A 14,846-nucleotide genomic window follows, 5' to 3' on the forward strand; every position below is an offset into this window, starting at 1 on the left:
GGTACATTTCACTGCTCCTCAAATTTACCCTCATCCACAAACCTACCATTTGAGAAAAACTGTCACACATTGTTGTACTCAATTACCCTGTTCACTTACATACTCGCATGTAATATGTATAATGAATTTAAGGGGTAAGTCATTTAGGGAAATTCAATGACATGTACTGAAGGGAATTGTATAAAAACTTTTACTAGAATAAATATTTTTAATAAAAATAAGAAATCTTTTTTTTTGCAAGAAAAAGCTTGAAAAGCTAACGAAATTCAAAAAGGAACGGAAAGCTCAATTATGAATTTTGAAAAGCTCAATTTTATTTGCCTCTTAACAGAGAACAGCTTAATGTCTTATCCCAACTATTAAATAAAATTGAAATAAAGGAAGAAAAAAATTAAAATTTCCCAAAGTATTGACCTTTCTATGACATTTCCATTTCATTTATTAACTTCATCAGACCTGAGAATTGTTTCCAAAACATTTTGAAGCAAAAAGTACTTATTACTTTGGAATTAACAACCCCTCTTGTGTGGAAAGTACATAAAACCATGTTGGCTTTTTCCCCCTTAATGTGTCTCTAATACATTTCAGAAAGCCTCCGTATAATTCAATATTTTCCGTAATTATATCATTTCACCTTCATTTTCGCGAGTTCACCTTAAATATCATCCAAAAGAGCACACGCACACAAACACACTTCACACCCTTCTTAATGTTGTCTCATGGGAACAATGTTTTTTTTTCTTCTTCTCATGAAGATGAGAAAGTGATGGTGAAGAAAAGAAATTCAGGAGGAAACTGTAATCAAGATAATCAAACAACGATGGAACACATTTTACACCATATACGTACACAAATTTGACACGAAATGAAGGAGCAAAAAAAGCAGCAGACAATAGAATAAATTACACGAATTTTGTATAAGAAAATTCAACGTCAAATTTTCCTGATTCCTATCGCGGGAGGATTCAGGGAAAATTTCATTTATCACTTTTCACATAAAATGTATGACTTTTTGCATTATTTCGTTGTCATCTACAATTTCCTGCTTAACTTTCGCAACATCAAATATATAGCAAGAATGAGTGGAGTGAAGGAAAGTTTTTTTTATTAATTATTCTTTCAGAATTATGAAAAAACATCTTTAGAAAAAATCTTTATTGCATTTTTTCAATTAATTGAATTCAGTTGAATATAAAGATGGAGACGCCTGGTATTTATATACATATATATTTTTATTAATTGAATTCAATCAAATCTACGAGGAAATGACGATGGAGACGCCTGGTATTGGCATAAAATAAATGTTATTATTTGTATACAAATTAATCAAAGCTTTGGAATAAACCAAAACATTTTATTACGTCTGAAAAATATTTTTTACTCCATATTTTTCTCTATTCAGAATAATTAATCAAGCACGTGATTCACAGAAATTTTTCACGTCAGACTTAAACACGAATTTCTAAACCGGACTATTCAACTTTAGTTTGCTGTTCAATCTCGCACGTGTTTCCATTAAAAATGGTGACAAAACAAACCCAAAAGAAACTTCCAGAAAGTTGCCTTGAAATATAAACTTCCATGTCTTCTAAATATTTACATAAAGTTTTTTTTTATTCATCTACTTGCCAAAAATTTATTCTTCCCAAGAACTTCCCCTAGAATTTGCATAGATAAATCTCTGGTTGAGAAAAAAAATTACAATGCTTCAGTGGAGCTGAAATATTGTAAAAAATAGTAAAGAAAAATCACTCAAAATATGGTTTTTCCCGTGAGAAGATATTTTTTTGAAGCACTGCGTTGGGCGGAAATGAAATTCCAGAGGAAAATTCCACACCTTGTCCCTGAAATAATCATATTCATGAATAGAAGGGATGAACAAATGGGGGTGAAATTTTTCATTCTCATGCACATTCTGGTGTCATTTGTAAAAGTTACCCCCTCATGGAAATTAATGTAGATGATTTTCGCAACTTTTTTTGCCGTCTCGCAATTTATATTCTTAAATAAGAATGTAGTTCTTGCATCCCGTGATTTAGTGGAAAGTTAAGAACAAAAGTGGCATAAAAGTGTCACTTTACATGGAAAATCTGGTCAGCTAAATTTCCTTATGTTCTTCGTAAGATGCTCTTGGTCAGGCGGGTGAAAATATTCGCTAAGTGCTCGAATATTGTACTTAAATGCGATTTTTTTAGTTTTAAATTTAATAAAGAATTTATAGAAGGTTATTTTTGAATTAAATTTTTAATAATTGAAAAAAGAATACATAAAAGAAAAGATACATAATTTCGAAAATTTTGTTATTTTTGTGATATGTTTTTTATTATTTCAAAACTTATAAGGAATTATTCAATATTACTCTGTAATTAAGGTTCAAAAATAAACGAAAAATGTGAAGGCCTAAAGAAATCAGCCCGGAACATTTTAGGACAACTTTAATAAAAAATTAAATAAATTAGGTCCTATTCTGCGACCAAGAAATTTCTAGAATTTGTTCTAAAATTTCAAAAGTTTCTTGGTCGCAGGATACGACCAATTGTCTCTTAAAATGAGTATTTTTTCTCAGGAATAGCGTACTCTGTATGGGGAACTAACACTTGCTGGAATTGCAGAGGGTAAGAGAGCTCTCGCAAGATTTTTTTTTGTGAAAATATAAATTTTATTAAAATCGAATCAGCATGGCTAAAAAAGTTTATCATAATTGCGGCTTCGGATTTTTTCAAACACATTCCGAATCGTAAAACGCTATCCAACAATTTGTTGAAAAAAATTCCTAAAGGAGACAATCCAAAGCAACAACACTTTCAAATGAGTCTGTGTTGCTCAATGACGGCTGGAGGCAGCCAACACAAAAATTGTAGCTTGCTCTGCTACCTCTATAGAGGGCAATACTGCCTACATATTCCTGTTAACTTCAACAGATAAGGAAACAGCAGAAAATATGATTCCAGTCCTCAGAAGTCGAAAAAGCTTTGCTTCACACCTGTTGCATTTACTTTAACATGAAATAATACAGTTCAATTACAAAGAAAGTATTAAGACGATCTGAGAATTATGTTGAATTCGAAACGCTTGAAGATACTTTTGGGTCTTAAAGATGCGAGACGCCTGGTGGATAATTGTTTATTTCTTTTTAATTCAAGTAAATTAAAGTTTTAGATGGAGGCGCCTAGTGAATAATTTTAACTCAAAAATTTTAAAACTTTAAGTGGAGACGCCTGGTATTCGTTCAAAGAAAAATCATTTTGCATCTACCAGGCGCCTCCACTGCCCGAAAATTCAAATGAATAAATATTAAAACCTTCCTTAAGTAATTCATTGCTTTCCTACGTTCATGACGCAACTAAAAGCTTGTCAAAGATTTTTTTAAATTCATTCTATGGCGGATTAAGCTGACTATCACCCCACTATGGTTAACCAATTAGAAAATAAATCGCAATTGGTGTAATTTTCCACAGACATTCATTCATTCCTATTTATGCTGTTTATTTATTGGTTTTTTCTTCAATTGATTGAGATATCTATATACCTCGTTTGCCCAATGTTTTCTTTCCACCACAGCGGTAAACAAATGGAAAGTCTTTCTATTTATTTTGAGTACTTTGTAAATGGGTTTGTAATTAAAAAATCAATGGGTTTCAATATTTGTTACCCATACCAAGAGAGGAGATGAGATCAAGTAAACGGCCAGGATCTACGGCTCTATGTATTATATGGGGAAAGGGGGGGGGGGGTGGATGGGGAGGTATGTAGGAGCAAACATTGGGGCGCATGCGCCTGGGTGGCTCGTGTGCAGCAGAATGTGTGAGTGCGTACATAGCGATTTGTGCGATTACTTGGAAAATGTATAGAGAAAACAGAGGAAAGTTGGGTGGAAAGTGTTGCTCGCAGCCGCCAGTATCAATCCGGACACGATTGCCACAAGACCGGCTTTACTGAAGCTCCGTAAGAAAACCTTCCTCGTGGGAGTACGCGCGCATCAATAGGTGAAGACGGCTCACAAGTCCTTTTTCTGTACCCTGAGTTAGTGATAAAGTGATTTGTTGTGGATGCTGTGAGGGGATCAAAAGAAGAAGAAAAGCTCCTCGTGACACATAATTTCATTGCCACAGTCTTCGTCTGATACAATATAAAAAAAATCTAATATATGTAAGGACTGGGGTGGGACCGTGATACACAGGTGAAAGAAGGCAAGAGCAGGAAGTTTAATATCCTGGGCGTCTTATTGAGACGAGATTTTATTGTGAAGTTTTTTTTCTCTTCTTGCTCATGAGAGGATGTGATATCAATATAAATTTTATTTCAACACAAAGAAAATTGATGAAGACGCACCGTGAGTGCAATTGTGGGTGGGTTGGGTAGGAATGTGGGATGTGTGGGGTTGTGTGAAATGAAAAACCCAACCCTTAATCTATTTATAAAAATTGTCATGGCTGAGGGGAGAGATTTGAAATGTTGCGTGTATATGAAGGAAATTCTTGTGCAATTTGAAGAGGGCATCAATGTAACTTGAGTATGTTTGCGTGAGACACACCTGAGTTCAAACGGATGAAAATGCCTCCAGAATAGAGAGAAATTTTTCTCTTAGCAACGGAAAAATCAACATCGTCAAAGTCAAGAACTCTGTGCGGGCGGCATTTGAATGATTTCCAACTCCAACCTATTGTTGTCATTCTCAAGCAAAGATTTTTCTTTCTGCACCCCTCCCTTATCCACATAGAGCTGCTCCCCACTCTATTTCCCCCCAAGTCTGCGATACAAGGTGAGAGGATGAAGATAGAAAAAACAACTTCCATGTTCTCTGATAAAAAAAAACTCTCAAATGCTGTATAATAGCATTTTGATCTTCAATATGTTCTCTTTTTAGCCCCAATTTCAATGTATCACTTTATCTCGAGCGCCAAGTGGGGGAGGCGGAGGAAATGCCTGATGGTATAAAAGAGAGAACATTTATTAGGAGTCTAAAGATATACCACGTAAATGCGATAAATATCACGTGGAAAATAACATACGGTGCAATTATTCGGTGATGATGGAAGAATCAAAGCCCAGTTCCTGAGCTGATTTCTCACCAATTTTACAAATGGCCACTTAAGATACACCTCCATCTGGCAAACTTCATTATAAATAGATAGAAATCGTCGTTACGTGCGAAAACTTTTAGAGCTCTTCGCATAAACCATTCAGGCTCGATGAACCTTTTTTTTCTTTTTCTTCAATTTAATTCAACTTTTGAGGCAACATCGCAAAACGTCTGACCTTTCCATCGCACAGAATTCACACAGAGATTGAGTTTGTGCCGCTTCGGTGTTCAATCAAATTAGGGAAATCAGTGTCGTTTCAATTACAGATGTTAACCTTTCTTCGGTTTTCCTCCCGTGGGAGACCTTCACAATGAAAGCCGAGTTTTTTTTAATTCACGGAAATGGAAAGCCCATGTTTTAATTTATTTTTAATTAAACAGTCTTTGTATATAATCTTGATAGGTATACATAGTTTGTATATAGTAAAAGGTATCACGATGATTTTAAGTATTGCTTCGTTTTTCTTTTGAAAATTTTATTAGCATTGATTTTATCGGTTTACTTTTGCATAAAACTTCAAAAGTTCTAAAGAGTTTTAATTTAAAATTCTTCAATAAAATGCGGTTGAATTTACTTTATTGGTTTTATTTTCAGAGGCTAATATGTTCAAAGTTTAATGTAATAAAAATATTTAGGAATTAGAATTTTTTTTGATTATTTTAGAGGAACTTTTCTAAAAATTAGGAACATTGGCAGTTAAAAAAAATTAATAAGAATTAACTTTTTAAAAAATAAATTATCTTTAAAATAATTATGCAACAAAAACAATGATTTTCTAACGATAAAATTGATTTTAGGATGATAGAAAAAACTTTTAACGTTAGAAGTGACTTTCTCATTAGAAAAATTATTTTCTAATATCGCTAAAATAATGACAATTCTAATACTATTATTTTCTTACGTTATGAATTTTTTCCTATCAATAACAAAGATTTTCTAACGATAGATTGATTTTTTTGCCACTAAAAACGATTTTCGGTCATTAAAAATTAATTTCTTGAACTAAAAATTATTTTCTAACGTTGAAAATGATATTCTAACGTTTTAAAATATTTTTCTGTCATAGAAAGCATTATAAATAAGCAGATTAACTACCCCCAGTCACCCCTAATTTTTATATCCTCTCAGAGAAAATTTATTTTGGGGGTAAATTCAAAAGGAAAACAAAAGGGTAGATTTTTTGGCAATTCCCCATATGTTTTATGAAGACTTCATGCGGGTTTATATTGGAAAATATGTTCCTTTGATACCCACAGACGTACAATATCCCGTAATTACAGGACGTTGTTGGTAATAGAGGGAAAAAAGCGCAATTTTGTCTCACCCCCAGCACCATGTTGGTAATATACTGTGAATAGTATTACGTGTTGCTGTAATATTGGGAATCATATGCTGTGTGCTATATGTCGGACACTTCCTATATATAGCCAAATTTATACATAAAGCCCTTCGTCCTACATAGCACAACGATAAACAAGGAAGCGAATAAGGACATCATCTGTTACAAAAGGTGGCAACAAAAGAACAGGAGGAGGTGTGCTAAATAAGTGTACGAGTGTGAGAAAAAATATTCTCCAGCATCAGGGAAGAAAACAAATGTGACTCAAGGACTTTTGCTTTGAAAATTGCAAAGTAATTTATATATTGCTATATATGTACATAATATTTTTCTCATGTGGAAAAACGAGTGGAGGAAAAAGCGGACAAATGCAAGAGAGAATTGGGGTGCAAACACGCTGAAAGGGGTGTGAGTGAGAAGTGTGTGAGAGTGGGAACTCCGGAAACGCTACAATATCCATCAATTAAGGGACAATGGTGAATTCACCTTCGGATTTTGAGCGGGAACTAGCTGAGGAGATCCCTGAGCACTGGCTCGCTGTTATCGCCCACTATGTACTGGGCTTCCGGAATGACACGGTGGACTTCACAGCACCCATCCTCAAGCCAGTCGCTGTGCGCTTCTATCCGCTCTTCATTTGCCAGTACGGGCTACTCCTCGTACTGGGACTCCTGTCCAATATTGCCGTCATTGCCTACATCATGCACTATAAATTGTTTCGCGACGTCACCCACTCTTTCATCGTTAATCTGGCCTTTTGCCATATTGTTCAGTGCTCAGTGGTCCTCCCGATCACCCTCATGGTGCTCCTCATACAAAATTGGATTTTTGGCCAGTTTCTCTGCTTCTTTCTGCCACTACTACAGGTGAGTTATCGCCCATCTCGTTTATCAATTTGCTTTTCACACCGGACGCATTAATCCAAACTTTCTCGAACTGGCCGCCCGGTGTGGAGAGTTTTAGAGGAAAATTAATTGATTCTTGTCAAGATGTGAAAAAAGGTCCAACTAGGAGAAAATCCAAACAATTCCATCATGGAAATTACTTTTTCCTGGAATTTCTACAAGCCTCCTCTGAAATGGATTGCACTTTGAAATGCATTTCAGAAACTCTTTGTATGATTAAAACCTTGAATTTTTTAATGTAATCTGTATAGATGGTTTCTGCTGGAAATAAATTTAATTTAGAATTTATTTCTTTTCATTAGAACATTGTTAATTAAAAATGATTTTTTTTGAAAAATTGTTTAAGAAAAAATTTGATTTTCTTTTCTCTTAAAACAAAAAAAACATTTTTAAAAAACTGAAGATTTTGAATTTTAACGCTAAATTCTAAATTCAAAAAAATTCTGGCCATTTAATGATTTCAAGCAAATTTTATTTTTTTCTTTCGAAATTAATTCATAAAATTGCTTTTGAAACTTCCCTATTTTCCAAAATTATTTGATTATTCCTCTACGTTGAATTCCATTTAAATTCAATTCCATTCAAATATTTAAATCCTCCTGAAAAAATTTAAATATTAATCAAAAATTGAAGTCTTCTTACTTCTTTTTAACTTCTTTAATAAATTCTGAAATCTGTAGTAAATCCTAAACTTCAAAACTTCTCTAAATCGGTCAAGATTTCCGATTTTGAAAACCTTTTTTAAACCGATTTTTGAAATTTAATAAAATTTCCGTTTTAACTCTTTTGAAGAATTCCAAAAACATGAAAAAAGCTTTAAAAAATTGCTAAAAAAAAAAAAGCTAGACCACATGCAGACAAATCCTACCCCACTAGATAGCATCCTCATGCCATGTTAGCGATAAACTTTCTCTTCAAAACCACAACGAGCAAAAAAAAAAAAACAGGGAAAACTGTCGTTCTATTTGATGGAGTCCCGACAGAAAAGTAGAACATTGACATCAATCTTTGTTTCCCAGTGAGACCAACTTTCCAGCCATTAACATTGAGATCTCCACCAAATGCTGAAACTTCCACCAATTTGTGGCATTCGTAAATTGCTGTTGACAACTAAATTCGCAGTGAACGTGCGTATTGAGGCCCCCCTTTGGAGCACTTTTCACGAATCAAAGTATAAATTTCCCGCCCCGTGAAAATCATTGAGTCGACACATTCGCTGCGGCAGCAGGATGGGGATTTTGTAAATTTAAATTAACTGCTCGAGCTTTAAATTAGACTCCCGCGCGTACACTTAAAACCCAATGACTGCCAATTGAATTCGCACCCACACTTAATTACACCCCCCTTTCAAACGTTGTTCAATGTCATAAAGTGAACACATTTCCCACCCAAACATTTTCCCTATTCCTCCGAGGACTATATACATATATTTGTGTATGTGTGTTACGATCTTATATCGGGTCTAATTAGGGTACTAATTGACTTTCCTCGATATGTCTCTCAAATATCTTTGTGTGGTGAAAGCCCATCATTTAAACTTCTTTCCACCAAAAGGAGATTCATGGGTGATTGCATCAAATTTTCTAATTCATCAACGTCAAGCAACTTTTGTTTTTGGGGGATTTTATGGAGGAGGAGCCTGAGAGGATTTCGTGAAGAAAGTTCGGGGGTGGAAATCATTAATTGCTAATTAATTTGAAGCGATATTGGGATTAAATATATAATTCAATTATCTTGTAAAATTCCATGCTCCCATATCATTAATGGTTTAGTAAATTTATTACTAATTAATTATGTGAAGGAGGGGGTTCGTTGAAATCAATACAGATTATTATGACTAAATAATTTATTAACATTTAAGTTTTCTTTTTTTATGTAAATTCAAAGAAATAATTTTCTTTTTTGAACTACATAAATTGCATGATTGAGAGTATTTGAATTTTCGTTATACTTTGAAAATAAATTAATTAACATAGGGAAGAGTGGGGTAAAAGAGTCCCTCAATGGTTTAGAAAAAGCTCAAAGAAAATCGAGCTTTTGCCCAAAGCTTTTTGTTAGTCAAATCTACAAAATATTGTCTTTTTTTAATTCGTATTAAAATTGTTACAATAAAATGTCAAATATCTTTATTTTAGGGAAGAAAATTAATCAAAAATCTTCACATAGTCTAACATTCTCTCCAAACAGAACTGCACATGAAAAGGCATAATACAGAAATTCTGATTTATGTGACAGATGTATTTACTCCTCTAGAGCATTTACTCTACCTGAATTTTAAGCACACCACCACGTGCTTGTCTTGAATGAAGAAAAATTGTTTTTTATTCCTTTCTTTGGGGAAGGAACAAATAAGGATGAAATAAGACAAATACGTACATTTATTGGGGACTTGAGAGACTTGAGAAAATCCTAATTCCAATAAACCACTCTAATCTTATCAACAAAATGCTGACGAAAGAGCTTTTAACTTGATGACAATAAAATGTGGTGTTCTCTATATATAAAATCGACAGTTTTATAGGATATTTTTCTTCTTTTCCGCCACACGAACATACATAGGGGTGATGGTGGACTTTCCACATTTTCCTTTGGTCTCTATAATGCTGGGAAAATTGCGGAATATTTCCGATTTATTGCACCATTTAGAAAGGATTTTTCTTCTCTTTATGACATAGTTGTGTGGCTGAGCGAGAAAGCGGAAAAGAAGTTTCCGCTAATGCTGTGAAAAACTTCATAATTTTTATACCAATAAAATGTGATTTTTACGTTTCCCTCAACATTCTGTGGGTGACTTTACTACATTCTCTGGCAAATTTTCACAGTAGTGCGAAAGTTGGTGGAGAGAAGGAACCACATGAACCACATGAAAGTTTTCCCTCACTAAAATCCTCATTGTCTTGCTGGGTGAAAATTATTTATGAATAGAAGCACAGAACCACCATTCAACGACTTTATTGTGCTGTTAAAAAATACTTTAAACTCGGTTTTAATTTTAAACGAAAGTTCTTTGTGGTTAAATGTATTGTTTAGTAGGTGAGGAATAAAGGATTAAACCTCATATTAAAGGGTTTTATTTTGATAACCAGGCGCATCCATTATTTATAGATTTTTTAAGTATTTATTTATTTTATAAAAGATTAAATTCAGCTTTTTTGTAATATAGGGGAAAGTGGGGTAAAAAACTCACTGAGTTTAGGAAAAATCGAAAATTTAATATTTCCCAATAAAATAGAGGAAAGTTTATAGATTATTTCTAAAAAAAAATTACTTTATAACTTAAAAATTGTCTTTAAAAGTTATTTTATTTTCTCTAAAGATTCATTTCTTTGGAAACTTTTTCAGGGTAGTGTGTGTCCTATATTTTGAATGAAAAGAAGGAATTTTTGTTACAAATCAAATACCTATTTCAATGAATTCCTTTACAATTGATCTCCTCTCCGAAAATACTTTTACAAAACTATTTTAATAAAAGAAAAAAAATGTAGAGAAACTATTCTTTGTCTCGTTCACGTGTCAATTCTACCGAAGTTGAAACAAGAATTTTCTCTCTATCGTAAAAGCTTTTTTCCATAAGATTACAGCATTACAATTCCCTTTGCCATGAGAAAAAGGAATTTTCATTAATGTATACCTTTAAAATAACATCCTTTTTATTCATAAACACACAGTCTGTGAGATTTCCCACGATTCTCGTGTTTTTATCTTCTTGCGAAATGTTTTGTATATTACTCCATTGAATAATCTATTTGTGTATGTATACAAGTAAAGGTTTCACTTGATTGCCGTAGGAAAAGGGAGAAAATTAAATTTCCCTTTTGGATCCCATCTGGGAGTAAAGTCATAACAAACAGTCATTCCAAATTCCATTTAACATTTCTTGTCTCTCACGAAAACCATCGAGAATCTCTGTGTAATGTTCTGATTTCGAATTAAAACTATCACGTACTTCAACATGAAAGTTATTCTAATAAAAATTCTTTCTTTTTTCTTTATTATGTATAGATAGTTTGTACATGATTGTATATAGCTTATTCGACAAGTTTTTTTTTTATTTTATTTTCTTTTAAATCAAAACTTTCGCAGTTTTTTCTGTGAAAGCTCAAGTAGTGAATGAAGTTGTTCATTTGAAACTTTTCCATTTAAATTAAGAATTATGGAAAAATCGTGAAAGGAAAAGTGCTTTGAAATTTCCTCAATGGTGTACAGAGGACCTAATAAACTTACCTCCTTTTTGTCTTAAAACTTTCAAGTTCAGCGTAAAAGCATAATTATGCAAGTTTTCATTATTATTCATTCCTCCACAACGCAATTTCAGCACATCCATAGGAAAATTGGTCAACTGAAGTTCACAAGAAAGGAAATTTATGAATTTCCACAGAATATCTCTCACACCGAATACAATTGCCTCCATTTATTTACACATAAATCCATTTTGGAGTTTTCATGCACGAGCTGTATTTAATGGAAATTGTTTGTGGAAATTATCGCATTTTAGCAACTTTGGTAATTGGAGAGTTATTTAACCCACACCTCGTTTGGTTAAAGGAAAACTCATTTGTAAGAATTTATTAGGAAAATTTTACGATTTTCACATTTAACTCGCCCATTTTGGCAGCAATGTGAGAAAATGTCTCGTCGCAACTCCGCAGTACATTGACACCTGCTATTTATTCCCTTGAAAAGGATTTTTTGGGTGACTTTCTGCTTACCTGAGAGAGGAATATTAAATATACCACAAATCAGTATAATACTGACGGTATACGAATGTTATTAATTCTCATTAATTCGTCGCTTAATTTAAACTTGAAATTCTTGGAATATTGGGCTTTATTCAGCGACCAAGAAACCCTTGAAATTCGCTTGAAATCTTGAAATTTCAGTACAAAATTCAAAGATTTCAAGGGTTTCTTGGTCGCTGAATTAGGCCCATTATCCAATAAACTGGCCATTTTATTGAAAATTATCTGTCTCTATAATGGACCGATTTGTGGAAGAGAAATCCAATAAAATTAATTTTGAAATTAAATTGAATTTAATTCTGAAAATTACATTATGTTTCTTCATAAATCATTTATAGAACTAAAAGATTATTTCATATTAATTTCCTTGAATTTATAATATTTGTAATTTCCTTTGCATAAACCTACCTACTTTACTTTGCATATATATAGAAAATTTTCCTTTTATTTCTCTTTTACCAGGATATACCTCTTCATGTGGCCATTATCACCCACTTACTAATTGCGTGGGATCGCATGAGGTGGCTGATGGACCCGCTAAAAGCTCGTTTACCAGCCTTCGTGTGCAGCTGTGCTACGTGGTTAGCTGGCATGGTGATTGCTCTACCCTATCCAATCTACACAACATATTTGGATTTAGGGGTGAGTTTTTAGCCATATTTTAACGGAAGTATTACACAAAAAAGGGGCCAAAGATTGCAAAGTTCAATCTCCTCCGTCTCATTCAGAAAGAAATATATAAACTTAAGCTCTTTAAGGGGCCATTTGGATACTTTCCTCCTTGAGGAAGGACAAGAGGGTGATTTAGTTGTTGAAATCTCTTTACATACAACATAACACAATAGGGACCCCCCACTCGTATGTAAATAACATTTGAGACTCCCCCGAAATCCCCAACTGATTTGAGTGTTTGGTTATCAAATTGATACCAAACCCAGAGACCCAGAATCATAAAAAAAGGATCTGCCAAAAAAAATCTGTATACTATATAACGCATTGAATCCTTGAATTTATTATAAAACATCTCAAAATATCTCTCACAGTGAAAAATTTCCATAAGTATTACTTTGAAGCATTTTGTGAAGAGTCATAAAGATGTTATGGTTTTTTGAACACTTTTATTGGTGCACTTAAAGCATGTTACCCCACACTCATGATGGGGATATAGGAAAAGCGTTGCAATGTACATATTCTAGAAGGCACATAAAGAACTTCTGTTTAGACCACGATGCAGTCAAGTCACGAAATTCCTTTTACCGATGCTACAATTTTCCAAGCTTTTACTTCTTTCAAAAGTTATTCATCTTACACCCCGCCCCCACTGAATCATGAGTGGGGATGTTCAAAAAGATGCGAGAAAACATTTGGGAATTGTAAATTATGCACTGCTCCCAAAAAATTTCCGTGTGAACAATAAATGTCCATTTATAATATTCCATTTTTAACATTCGGTACGGATGTCATTGGAGTGAGCTCTTCATTTTGGAGAAAATAGTTATTGGAAATGGGTAATTGTGAGAGATGTAAGAAGGTGGTGGCCAGGGGAGATCCCGGAAGCCTGCAGTGTGTGGATTGTAAGCACCTTTTCCATGGAGTGTGCTTGAAGATCACGGAGGAACAACTCAGGGATGGCAATAGTGCCATGTGGTGCTGTGAGAATTGCAGTGCAAAGAAAAAAACGGTGTCTCGCAAGGTATCAGTGTCAGATGGCCAATTCACCGATCTTGTGTCGGATATGAGAGATCTGAAGACGGAAATGACATCGAATTCCAAGAAGATGGACAACTTTCTGGAGAAATTAGACTTTATAATCTCTGAACTTGGTAGCCTTCGCAGTGCAAACTCAAAGCTTGACAGCCGGATTGAGACGTTGGAAGTTAAGATGCGTGATATTACTCTCACTGAGGACTCTAAGGAGATCGAGATTATGGGTTCTTTTGGCATAGAGGAGAGGGATAAATACAAGAAAGCCATCGACATTATCCGCCAATCTCTGGGAATATCAGCCGATATGCAAGACATTGATGAGTGCTTTATACTGAGGCATCGAGGAAAACCTGATTCTTCAACGGTTTCTCAAGCGGTCACTGATAGGCATTCTCTCATTGTGAGATTGACAACGTGCAGAATGAGGGATGAAATCATGAGGGAATGGAGGAAGCGTAGAGCTAAGGATGGTGTAAAATATTCGTCTGTGTCTGATGAAGAGAGGATGCTAATGATCCGTGAGAGACTGCCCAAAGCTTCGAAAGCTCTGATGGATGCAGCCAGAAATCACGCCAAGAAGTTCAACTGGAGATACGTGTGGGTCAAGCGAGGTCGAATTTTCCTACGTAAGGCGGACGGCGAGCGCGCGATATGGGTGCGCTCTTGTACAGATTTAGAGGGACTTCAATAGGACAATTTTTCATCGCTGATGCTGCATCCTGTGGAGCCGCACGATGTACTGGGTCATAGTGTAGTTGTAAGCTAAGAAAGTTCATTATTTCATTCAGAATTTTTCTCTCCCTCTCTCTTGAGTTGATCTCATTTCTATGTTAGACTTTGCTATATGAATTGAAATTTTTGAAATTTATGAAACTTTCATTCTCTCATTTAAGTTAATTTTTTTTCTCTGATTCTCCAATAATTGTTTTTTCCCTATCATTTATTTTGCCTAAAGTAAATTAATTCTTATTTGTTGTTTTTCTTTAATTTGTATAATTCTTTTCTTTCCTCATTTTTGCACTATCTTATCTTTCATTCTCTTACTCTTTTTTGTACTACATTGTATTTCAAA

At 34.1% G+C, this 14,846-nt stretch overlaps 2 protein-coding genes across 7 annotated transcripts in view; both read left to right on the forward strand.

Annotated features, from left to right (window-relative positions):
* The window catches only part of LOC129788976 (dachshund homolog 2), a 1,190,888-nt gene that overhangs the window by 1,133,488 nt on the left and 42,554 nt on the right, over positions 1-14,846 (forward strand). The window lies entirely within an intron of this gene.
* The window catches only part of LOC129789000 (orexin/Hypocretin receptor type 1), a 33,679-nt gene continuing 22,747 nt past the window's right edge, over positions 3,915-14,846 (forward strand). Inside the window, exons 1-3 of one of the 6 annotated variants that reach the window (XM_055825592.1) lie at positions 3,915-3,986; positions 6,547-7,289; positions 12,530-12,709. In XM_055825592.1, the coding sequence (XP_055681567.1) occupies positions 6,897-7,289; positions 12,530-12,709 (573 nt within the window). In that variant the 5' untranslated portion in view covers positions 3,915-3,986; positions 6,547-6,896. Of the gene's footprint in view, positions 4,181-6,364; positions 7,290-12,529; positions 12,710-14,846 lie in introns of all 6 variants that reach the window. The other 5 variants (XM_055825588.1, XM_055825589.1, XM_055825590.1 and 2 more) reach the window with 5 other exon arrangements.

The sequence above is a fragment of the Lutzomyia longipalpis genome, chromosome 2 (assembly GCF_024334085.1).
Source record: "Lutzomyia longipalpis isolate SR_M1_2022 chromosome 2, ASM2433408v1".
NCBI lineage: Eukaryota > Metazoa > Arthropoda > Insecta > Diptera > Psychodidae > Lutzomyia > Lutzomyia longipalpis.